This window comes from Plectropomus leopardus, chromosome 4, assembly GCF_008729295.1.
Source record: "Plectropomus leopardus isolate mb chromosome 4, YSFRI_Pleo_2.0, whole genome shotgun sequence".
Taxonomy (NCBI): Eukaryota; Metazoa; Chordata; class Actinopteri; order Perciformes; family Serranidae; genus Plectropomus; species Plectropomus leopardus.
In genome coordinates, this window is record NC_056466.1 from 9,706,564 (window position 1) to 9,718,878 (window position 12,315).

Consider the following 12,315-nt stretch of genomic DNA (forward strand, 5'->3'; position numbering starts at 1 on the left):
TTTTTGATGAAAAACTTGAATAAATACAGTTTGAAACAGAAATTTGTTGTTTTCACAGCAATATAAATGATATTTTATTTATAGTGAAAAGGCTTCTGAAGAATTTTTTAAAAAAGTTTTTAATGTGAAGGAAGGTTATATTAAAGGTTATTTCATAGATTGTTATGATTGGAGTTGTGCTCAGTCAAACTAAATTACTTCCAAATAATTCAGTTTTTTTTTTTTTCTATAATGAGGATTTCTTTTTTCCCTGGCACAAAGGGGGGAACAAACAACAACAACAACAACAACAACAACAAAAAAAAAAACATCAGTATCGGCTATGGGCCAAATGATTATTATAAACATCAGATAGGTCCAAAATCTCACAATCGGTGCACCCCTACCCTGAACTGATTTCTGTAAAGGATCTTTGCTGCTGGTGAAAGGCCTGTCACAAAGGTTATTAAACATTTTACCTAAATATTGGAAATGTCATTGATTTATGTTACAAAAATAATTTTAAATGTGTGTGCTTTTTTTCTTCTCTGAGTAAACATTTTGTGACAGTTTGCGCCACACAACAGCATTATTTGGTAACGTGTTGAGGGTTTTGGAAAACGTCAGAAAACATGATACATCCGCATGTAACGAGTGAACCTTCTCTGGTTTAAGGCAGGAGGCTGTGTTGTGTCTGTAGCGACAACAATCCTTTGACTTAATATGTTATGGAAACTGTTTTAGATGACCTGTCAATTCGTCATGATTGCTCACAGTGCATTAGGTAAAGTTTGGGAAAATAGTTCACATCTTTTTAAAAAAGATTGCTGGCCCTGAGGAGAATCCAATTTTTTTTATTTTTGCCACTTTCTGTTTCGTTTCATAGATTCGGAGCTGCTAAGTCGGCTGGACACAAGTTTGTAGATTAATAACTTTATCCTCTCTGTCTATTATGGGGCATTTTGGAGAGGACAATGCTGATTTCAGTGCAACATACCACATTGCAGAGCAAGCAGCTAGCTAGCACAACATTATAGCTACCACCGACATTTGCAATAAAACTACCATAAAGGTACATTAGATTATACGAGTACAAGAGGTGTTACAATCCTACTTAGTATATCCAGCACCCCCTTGCATCTCTAAGCACATCACACACTGATAATTACCACGACAATAACAGAAATCCATCACTTCATCATTACGATGCCAGACTGACTCCTTCTCTGATGCTCAGTAACACACAGACACAAGTTGTGACATACTGAGATGATTACCTGTCAGAGTGTAAGTCCGAAGTACGCATCAGGTTGACAGCGTATTTCAGAGCTTCAGTCATCCTCTAACAGAACTATTATCGAGACATTCAGCCCCAAAGTGACTCATTTGCTTCAGTGCAAATGGGCGACAGTCCCTAAATCTTACAACATGGCTCAACACATGAAAAAATTTTGGAATTGTTTCAGTCTTTTTCCGTCAAAGTCTTCCAGGTGAGAGAAAACACTTCTGGCAAGAGCTCTCAGTTTAACCTCCTATCAAATGAGAAGGCTGTGACAAGAGACCTTCCCAGCAAAGCAGTACCGGCTTTGAAAAAAGGTACTGCATGACAACAACAAAAACTGCATGAAAATACCAAATTAAAGTACCAGAGTTCATATTCCCTGAACTTAGTCATTTCTTCCCCTGGCTCTGGGATTTTTAGGGAGGCCGTATGTTCGTCAGTGGTCATCTCCTTACGTGCTCCTGTAGGTCTTGATAATGTCTTTGATCTGCCTTCTGCAGATGGGACAGCAGGCGTTGGACATCTTCTTGAGCTTGAGGCCACAGGTGTAGCACAGACACATGTGTCCACAGGCGTAGATGACTGTGTCCACCGTGTTCTCATAACAGATGGAGCATTCGTCGGACCACGGCCCGCGGCCTGATGGGAACGTAGGTGACTTGGGGAGGCTGACTGGTGAATTTGGGGTTGTTCCTGTGATTAAATTGAAAAAAAAAAAAGTTAAAAAAAATGAGAAAAGTAAAGTAGCCAGATTTCATCTTTATATGATATACTTTTATTTTTGAACTGCGTGATGCCAATGTAATGGTAGTCAAAAAAGAGAAAAACTGTGGTTATCTGTGTCCAGCCAGCTATATCCATTACAAATTAGCAACAGAAAAATAGTCATAAAAGGGTCGGTAAGTGTGGATTAAGTGTGGACAATTAAATTGAAATATTTCCTTGTTTTAATAGGAGTTAATAGCTTCTCTCACTGCAGCTAACGTGGACTTTAACCATACCGCCAAATTAATTTTCAGTACATTTTTAGTACATTTAAAATTAAAGATCCACAACACTCCTCTTGCTCTGCATCACAAAGTACAGTCAGTAGTTTTAATTAATTAGGAAATATTTTAGTCAAATCTGAGAGTCTGAGAGTTTGAATTGGGTTTAGGGTGACCGTTACATCAACTTATAGTAAGGAAGCAAGATATGTTAACAACAAATCGGAAATACGCAACACTTTTTGCAGACCCTAGATATCAAGCAAAAGCCACTGTATTACACTAAGTTGCTGTGAGCTGTAAATTCACCACTTTTTAAGCAGCAGGTAAAATATAAGGTCATGTGTGAGTCTGACTGGGCTAAGCCTCTCCTGCTGTGGACAGCTGCCTCTGTGTCTGCAGCTGCCTGTACTGAAGAGCTGCATGAAAGCGAGGAGCGCTCTGCAATTAAATATGGGGACCAAAACATCCCCAGTTGAAATTGCTATTACAGTTTATTGTTTATATTAACGTTCTGGTCCCTGTGGACCTTTCTCGGGAATATTTTACACAAGTTTGCTGCAATCTGCAAATCCAATTTAATTTGTGAAGTGAAAAATTTCTGTAAATAATCTGGCCCATGTTTTTATTTGTTATATGTGGACTGTAATGGGACAGGTGGTACACATGCCGCTGCCAATTACTGAAAGAAACACTCACAGCAGTTTAACTGTCCCACTTGTAAAAAAAACTCTTGACAAACTTCCAGAGGGACCAAAACTTTACCAAATAAACTGTGATGTTGAGCAAGAGCAGTGTATTTTCTCAAACTTTTTTTTTGTAAAAAAAAAAAAAGAAAGTACATTTAAAATACAATATACCTCCCTCAATCCATCAAGAAATGATCTCACATGAAAACAATATCCAGCTGAATGAATGAAGTGAAACTAAACTGGTATGTAGTCTGATAATCAGGTTGAAAAATCAATTATGTGTAGGAAGTTAGGAAGTCTTGCATCACATTTGTCTTTCACTATCCAAAAAAAAAGCACATTGCATCAGTTCCATTTACATAACAGCGCTCTGTGACATAACACGTGCCAAACATTTTCCTACATCCAGCTGCAGCTGCAGCAGCGGTGGGACCATGAAACGCTGGCCATTGTTCCTAACTACAGCAGGATGACATCTGCTCACTATCGCATAATGGTTTCCACCGAGTCCGCTGTGGGGTGATTGATTCTTAGCTTCTGTAGTGTTAGTTCCCTATCTGGGTGTACCTACCCCCTGCTGAGCTGCAGTAAGCAGCAGAGCACAGGCCTCCATTGAGCACCGGATCAGAGCTGCCGCTGCCCAGGGCGCTGGGGGTGTGCGGGGAGGAGGAGGGCGAGCTGGGGTTCGATGTCGCCCGCGGATCTCCGAGATGAGTGGAACCTATTCGTAGTAGAAACAGGCCTGGGATTAGATGTTTACTTTAATCAGAACTCCAATCACTTCAGTCACTTGTTGCAAAAAATGTAATGGAAATGGTTTTGGCAACATCACTGGTGACAGTAGTCAGAATATAGTTGGTATACAGGCTAACCTACATGGACGGATATACAGTGTGAAAGACACAACAGGAAATAGCACAGAGAGGGAGAGGGGGTCTCAGAGAGGTGTAGAAAACCAAATAAGAATAAAAAATCCTTTTGTAAAAAAGTTAAAAATGACTTTCAATGGTCTAAACTGACATAAAGGCACAAAACATTACAGCAAATAGTCTTCTCATAGATGGCTGCTCTTTTTTTCCCATCTTTTTGTTTTTTCTTTTGTTTCCTCTTTTGTTTCCTCTTTTGTCCACAATAGTACAGACAATGAACTATAGCAGGATCCACCTTTGCCTTTATCCAGGCGTTACATTTATAGTCATGACAGAGAGAACTCCAATTTGTGAGAGCAGTCTTTTTGTAAGTGTGCACATCATTCATCACTGAAGATTTCTCCCCAGCTTTCTTTTTTGGGAAAGTGTATTTCAAAGCAGTCTTCCGTTCATTCCACATTCTGTCTCGACATGGCGGTTGGGGAAACAAATGGGAATACCAAGAGCAAGTTCAGGAAACACATGCTGAAATGCCAGTGATGCCTAGAAAGACAAGTCAGGCTGTTACAAGCTGCTGTGTGATTGACATGACAGACTGCATTCAAAGTCATTAAAGGAGAGCAACTCCCAAATTTAGAACTCCAATATGTCATTTCCATGGCCTTAAGTTCAATCAATATTTGTGATCATGAGCTACTCTCTTTCAAGCCAGAAACCAGAGAAGTAAGCTTCAAACATGTGATGTCATATCAAGTATAATGTCCTATCCAGGGACATTAGTTGTGATTCCATCCGCTTTTTTTAAATAGGGATTTTAAATTTGCACATAAAAAAAAACAAACAAAAAACACCAGAGTGGAAACACCAAAATTCGAGAGAGAAAAAATTAGATATGGGCAAATAAATGATGACGTAATTACGTACTGTCATTACATAGGCAACTCTCTGTCTGGATGGTTTTTAACATGTCTATGCACACAGGGTGGTTAAAAAACTCTTCCAAGAGCATATTGTTAGTTTTTCAAAACTCTTTTTACAATGTCCAATGTGCTATCTGTTTTTATACATCCATTGTTTTCCTTCGTTTGAGGTTTGACCTGCGTTTGCCATATCATTGCGCTCTCCTCTGCTGTGCTGTTGGGAAAGTTTGGCAGTTACAGATGAGTGCTATCATTGCTGTGTTTGTTGGATGTGTATGAAGGCAACTCTTTGCCAACATATTAGTCACAGCAGCTTTATATGGGGTGAAATGTTGTATTTTCAGCTTGTTCTTCTGCCTTCAAGTGGCAAAACAACAACAACAAAAAACCCTTAAGGCAGCTTCAAGATGTATTCCCATTTTACCCAAAAGAGCAGTATAAGCAGGGCTTTACAATATGTGGCGCTTTTATGAAAATGAATGAAATACACAAATAGGCTGAGTGTTTCTAGCGGGCGATGTCATATGTCTAAGAAATGAATGGCATGCTCTTTTATTTAAGATATCTTTAATAGTTAACCATTGCACAGGTAGGACAGAGACACTGAAATACCCTACAAATTAAGATGCAAATGAGCTGTCTTGCAGAGCAAGCCTGTAATCATCAACAAAGAATTCCCATCAAATGCTTTGCTGCTTCTCAGCATAAATGCAGATTACCTTAATTACCTTCCCTGAAGCCTGCTGTCAAAAAATAGCACACTAACAACTGCATCAGAAATCAGCTGCTGTGCATTAGATATTTAACCATCCTATTTCTGGACCTGCTTTTTTCAAATGGCATCACTCCACTGTGGTGGATCTCACTGAGGAACATTTCATAGTGTGTCTGTTCTCCAGGACAACTGACAGTAAACCCAAAAAGTGAAATGAGAATCATCTGGTGTGGCAGAGTCATCGTCAACACTGACCAGTAACATCATGATGGCAGCCCCACTCTGATGAATGTCCCAGCAGTCTGCCAGACTGCATCTCTCTGTCTCCATCTGCACCAGCAGTCGGATCAATCCAACTGATGCCCAGGGCCAACAAACAGAGGCCGACTCCTATGTCGCGCCAAGCCAATAACGGGTCATTGGAATTTAGAGAAAATGTCCCATCACTTCCAGGTCATAAGCAGCAGCAGTGTTTTAGTCACAGTTGTAGTGTCGTCATGTCTCTGTGCTCCCATGACTCTATATCAGGAGCTGTTTGATGTGGCATGTTGAGGGGGGGGAAGTTGGTCAAGAATCTCTTTTGTTTGCATACCGGGGGTTGCCCTGGTGCTCCTGGCGCCACAAAGTGTGTATGATTTGTACTGTATGTGCAGTGTGTAGCATGATGTAATAGGTCATCTGGAGCAACATAATTAAATACATTTTTAGCACAGGACACCCCAAACAGAATCACTCTCCTTATCCAGGCAGGATGCTTGAAATGCTCAACCAATTGTCTATGTAAAGATACAAGACTGGTACAATAAACATACACTGGGCACAAGGAAAGGAAGTGTAAGTTAGTGGTTAGTGGCAACCTCACTAAAAATAGCTTCAGCAAGGTCAAAAGTAAAAGCACACTGGTTGAAGAAAAGCCAACAGTTTAGCTGTATTGTCTAAACCAATTTATTTGGTAAAGACATCTATTATTATGCCAATACTCCCTTGTTACACAGGAATACCATCAAGTACAAAAAGGAAATACAAGTTAAAACTCAAATGTATTTTCTGCAGAAAATGCGTGTGAATGCTGACAGCTGAAATTGTAAAGCACTACAGAGCTGCTGGCCAATGCTGTTGTGTTAAATGCCATGCCTGTCATGCCTCTTTTGCTTCCAGAACACTGGCATGCTATCTAAAACCACACACTTGGATGGTATTATGATGCCATTGTTTGGTTCTGTGTGTAAATACAAAGGCAACATAATGAAGGGACTTTGTAGCAGCCTTATAGCATGATCTTTGTGGAAAAAGGGGCTTATGGCCCAAAACACACACAGACATGTGTAGCACTGGTTGCTAGTGATTGGGGCCCCCATGAGGGAGTGGATTGGGTGTCAAATTCAAGTGTATAGAAAGGCTCTGAATCAAAGTGTTGATCAGTAAATTCACCCCTACAAGGTTTTACTGAATTTGTTTTAATCTTTCATCTGATTACTCGTTCAAGATCACCCTGCAGCCTTGTAGCATGAATGGTTCCCTGTGGACCTGAATCCTCTTTCTCTCCACATGCCTGCCCTCCCTCCCTTCTTCTCGCTGTCCATCTCTCCCTGTTAATCCCTCTGGCAGGCGGGCACCTCCCATCCAGGGCAGCTGAGGCAGGATCTGTGGTGCCCAGCCCTGATCCCGCCTGTTCACCACTAGATTAAACCGACCTGTGTGAACAGCTGTGAGAGTCAGGCTGCCTCTCTGTGGCCACATCTCTGCTGCTAACTACTTTAACTATTCATCCAGCTTTAGCACATACTGCACAAGTATTTCTATGGAGAGAGCCTCCTCCTTGAAAGCATGGGTGGTATGTAGAATATGTGACAAGGGAGGTGGGTGGGGAAGAGGAGGACAGTGGAGGGCAAAGGCTGGGGGCTTAGCATGTGTGTAAGGATCACCCCTGATGGACTTAAGGGTTGTGTGAGTCACTTATGGTCACTTTTACCAATACAACCTGAAGACAGACAAGGGGTTATATAGAAAATCTAAAGTCCTGTTTATAAACTAACATGCAGCATAAAGAAAGAAAGGACCATTTCAAATAGTTTTTTAACGACGGTGAAATGAGATTCTAAAGTACAAACGGTTTTAGAATGGCTGTTAATTTAATTGCATAGCATCTCTTGTTCAGCGGTATCAGGACAAATGTGCACTCAGTTTTTGTGCGTGTTTAGATGAGATGAGAGGAAAGCAGCTCAGAGGGTTGTAGTTTAAGGTCATGGCTTACCCTGCTGCATAAAATGTTAATAGTCTCTTTTTGTCTGTGGTGGAGATATTATCTGGAGAGACAAAAGAGCTGTTTTGGTGGGAGGACACAGTCGTACATCCCTGAGTTATTTATCTCTTTAGTAAGTGTTGAGAGGAAAGTGTGTTGCGTCCATACACGTTTAAACACATGTATACATGCATGCAGTATGCAGAGAAAGATAGAGATTTGAAGGTTTAGACAGTGTTTCTGAAATTAAAATTTGACATTTGGGGAAATTAGTTTTTTCAATCTGCCCTTCATTATGAATTTTATCCTACACAGCAGACAATACCAACCCTTGACAAACCACTGAACTGAAAAATAATAAAACCAGCAGTATCATTGTTGTATTTATCTGTCGCATATATGTAGTATATAATATCAGCAACTAAGGTGTGGGCAAATACAATGTCAATTTGCCACAAAAAAGGGAAAAGGGTAAGGGAAACGTTTATACGTTGTTGGTGCATTGCAGTAATAATACATAATAATTTACATGCATTTTTATAAAAAGATTAGAGTATTATTCTTTTGGAGAGCATTATATCTATTTATCTTTGCAAGATAAATATGCAGAAAATGGCATTCACGTATTTTTTTTGAAGAACTTCTGACTTCATTTGTCCTTCCCACACTTCTGAAAACCAAACCTTCAACATTGCTTAGTACAAATGTGGAAAGATAGACTCAGATGAAGTTAAGTGGAGCATGCATGAGAGAGAGCAAAGCGATTTATTAGAACAACACCCAGTGTTATAAGATCTCATCATAGTGCTGCCCTTTGTGCTTTATCATAAACAATAGTTGACTAGTGAGCCTGTTGGTGTGTATAGAGTCGACTGGTGGGGCGGTGGGGGGGTATATGTTTACATGTGGGCTTGTGTGAGGGAGGGGAGAGGAGAGGAGAGGAGAGGAGAGGAGAGGAGAGGAGAGAAAAGGAGAGGAGAGGCCAACAAAGATGACAGAAGTTGAGAAGAGGAGGAGAGAGGAGCGTGGCAGCTGCAGTGTATGAGGATGTGGGTGGTGAGACATTTCACTTGAGCATGAGCGCGCTGACATTTTAATGGAATCTATAATACAGCGAAGTGGGTCACTGGATGGGTGTCCTATTTCCACGCCGTGAGGCACAAGGTCCCCTCAATATCTCGCGCTCAAAGTTCAACTGTCAGCTGGTCTTATTTCAGATTTCTTTGGTATAATCACACTAATAGGAGAGATTTGGACAATAGAGACAAATACTGTGTAGCATGCAGTTTATAAGCTAGTGTGACATGGAGAGCTTAGAAAACACAGATTCCACCAGTTTTTATGTGTGTCAGACTTAACCACCCACGTAAAAGGGTGTGTTTTTTGCATTCTATATGACATGCTAGGGGTCAGCATGTTAACATACAATATTTAACATGTATGCCATGTTACAGTGATAATGTTAGCACTCAGCTTCCAACACAGCTGGGCTAAGGGGGTAAGATCTTATTTAAGTTTAAGTCTGACAATATTGATTTGAGCATGATAAGCTAACTCTTTTATATTTTGGTAAAAATATTGTCTGTCCTCTGGCACTACACTTGCAATTTAATTTGAGTGAATCTTAATTCTTAAGAATGTGACCACTACTATGGAACAAGAACAGACATGCACGTGTTAAAGCATGCAGGTGGTTTCACTCTTTTCCACTGGTCGACAGTTGGTGGTAGTGCTGCATAAACAAGTGCCAACCAAGGCAGAGAAGTTGAGGACTAAACTTGCAAACATGATAGCAAACAGTATTAAAATTTTCAAAACTCACTTCTGTAAATGGTTGACAGAAGAAAAATCATTCAAAACATTTGTTATGGCACAAAGATGCGCACAATTTCTAGATTTAAAAGAGAAAGGCAGACATTTATATTTAAAAAAGATGAAATAAATATGTCTTCAACTACCATTACTGTTGATAGAATGAATGCATTATGGATTTCATCCCGGCAGACGTGTTAATTTTAACCCCTTTTCCTGCGTGATTCAATGACGGGGCACATCACGATACCATCTGTCTTCGTTCAAGCAGCTCACCAACAATGTTTAAAATTAGTTGCCTCCAAGTTTCAGAAAGAGACTTAATAAGTAAGAGAGAGAGGCTATAACAAAATTAAAAAAATGCTATTTTTTCAATGACATCCATGCTTCCCTTCACTGTTCACTACTTTGTTTTTGTGCCCGTCGGTTACATTGAATGTGGAAAAACAGAAAGGCATACTCTACACAGCTCTGGTCTACTGGCAATGGAAAAACAATCTAACGCCAATTCTTTTATGGTTTTTACCATGTTGAAAAACCCCTTTACACATGCTAATTTTAGTGGAAAAAGTATATTAGAGGATGCAGCACGCTCATTTTTCAAGCTAGTGCATAGACAGTGATATATTGTGGAACCAGACAATATAAAGCATTCATTGGTGCCAACCATGTCAGAATAGCTTGAAAGAAAGGGGGGTTGATAATGCTCCAAATTTAGGCTAAATTTTGATGAAGGAATGACTGGCATATATTCTCACCTCGAGATATGAAAGAAAATGGATTCTGTGGGTACAAACTGCTGCTAAGGAAAAACAGCACAGATGAAGAGTTCAGCCTGTGCAGCATTCAGAACCACTGAATTTAGAAAATGGACACAGAATGATAAAACAGAGTGAGTTGAATAAAAAAATTTAAAAAAGGAAAGCTTGCTAGCCTCTTCAACAGCATTAGAAAATTCCTTAAGTTCAGTTATGGCTTTTGGTTTTCATGTGCCACCCCAGGATTTTCAGTGGCTCCATCGGGCCACTCCTAGGAAAAATTTTTCGGGGCGCCACTATGTTTCATCCAATATCATTACCCTGTCCAAGCGCTCTTGGCTGACCTGAGCGCCACTGATGCATCTGTTTGAGTACGCCTGTTCTTATTAGAAAGGTCCATTGCTTCATGCTTTGTTTGAAGTGAGAGGCCTCTGTGGTGACTGCTTTATCTTGCCATCCTGAAAGCAGAAGCCCACTGGGAGAGTCGAGCTTTCAAGTTTAACATCCCTCACTCCAAGTAGAAGGCATGGCTCGAATTCAGCTTAACTGAAAGCTAAATTGCTCTCCAGTCAACATAAAGGAATAGATCAAGAGCTGGGAGAGAGAGATAACAGATGCTTCCTAATTCAAAGCAGCTGGAAAGTAGAGATGATTCACACCTCAGTGGGAATTCCAAGATCTGCTCTGATAAGGAGATGTGCCTCTGACCTCTTTCATTGTTATGCTATTCCTGTTTTGTTGTGTGGCCAAGGCTCTCTGGTTTCAGTGCAATTGTTAGAGATGTACATAGAAAAACCAGGTGGTCTGTTATGCACAGTTGCTGAGCCAAAATGCAATTTAACAATAAAGTAGGCAATCTCTCTGTGTGAAAACACTGAATCTAGGAAAAGTGCTCACTGTACCATCAAGTAACTTTGTTGCAATGGAAAAGAAGGAGGTAAAGAGGAGATAGAAACACATAAAAGCTGAATTGCTGAACTTTTGGCAATCTCTGAATTAATAACTTATACACTGAGTGGGTCAAGCTAATAGAAGGCAACATTAGCCTGAATATATTATTAGATATGGATACTGGACCCCAACATAATGCCTAGTCAGTTAAATAGAATTGCTCAGCTGGTGAATATGCCAAAAAGGTCTCTAGCTTCTGGGTTTACTTCTGGGATATGTGGCACACTGAATATGCACAGTAGAGTTTTACCTGCTGGCCCCACCTGCGAGTCTGTGCACGACTCATAGACTTTACATTGTGTTCAGGTCACAGATTTTTAAATTGCTTTTCTTGTCTCGAGGAAAGTTTAACAAATATCAAACCTCCATGGATCAAAAATTTATAATAGACAGACCTTATTTGCAGTTTGAGGTGTACTGTCAACATTTTACAGTGTCTTTTGTAATAGTAGTCTTTTTGGGCTGCATGGAGATTTTTCACTGCAATAGCATGAGTGGCAATGGAGAAAACTTGTAGGCAATATTGAGCAGCTTTCCTGGGGGTCTCAGTAAATCCCATTCATTGTACAAAATAATGGATGTAGCCACCATGACGTCACCCACTGGGGTTGTAGACTATTGTTTTTAAGCCTTAAGTTTGGCAATTGAAACCAGATGTGACCAAAGTTGGATGAGAGGTGGAGAGATGGAGCTGTGGAAGAGCGAGGGGTGGATCTGACTCATAAACTGTGGTGACTCAAAGTGGCCTGCCCTTAATTATGCGCAACTCTAAGCCCTGATAAAATGTAAACCAGTGAGTTGCATAAAAGTCCACAGTTTGCAAAATCATACAGTTATCATGAAGGAGGAACTATAGAGACCAAAAACGATTTCTGTACCAGGCTGTAAGCATGTTCATTTCTGCTGTTAAGTTGGACGTTTTTACATGGGAGTTACTCTGTTCTGGAGCCAGCCTCAAGTGGTCATTCGATGACCTGCAGTTTTTGACACATCACCAGTGGCTTTATTTCTCAGCCCTGAAGGTTGCCACTTGGTGAATCCCCTTGTGTAAAATGCAAAGAGCGAAATCTTTTCACATTAGGTTTTATAGAATTTTGACAAGAGAAAGG

General features: G+C 40.2%; 1 protein-coding gene across 1 annotated transcript in view; it reads right to left on the bottom strand.

Annotated features, from left to right (window-relative positions):
- Window positions 1-1,667: 1,667 nt before the first annotated feature.
- neurl1aa (neuralized E3 ubiquitin protein ligase 1Aa) overlaps window positions 1,668-12,315 on the bottom strand; it is a 48,344-nt gene continuing 37,696 nt past the window's right edge. Inside the window, exons 5-6 of the mRNA XM_042485878.1 lie at window positions 3,511-3,660; window positions 1,668-1,954 (exon numbers count right to left, since the gene is read on the bottom strand). Of these exons, the coding sequence (XP_042341812.1) occupies window positions 1,713-1,954; window positions 3,511-3,660 (392 nt within the window). The 3' untranslated portion in view covers window positions 1,668-1,712. The remainder of the gene's footprint in view (window positions 1,955-3,510; window positions 3,661-12,315) is intronic.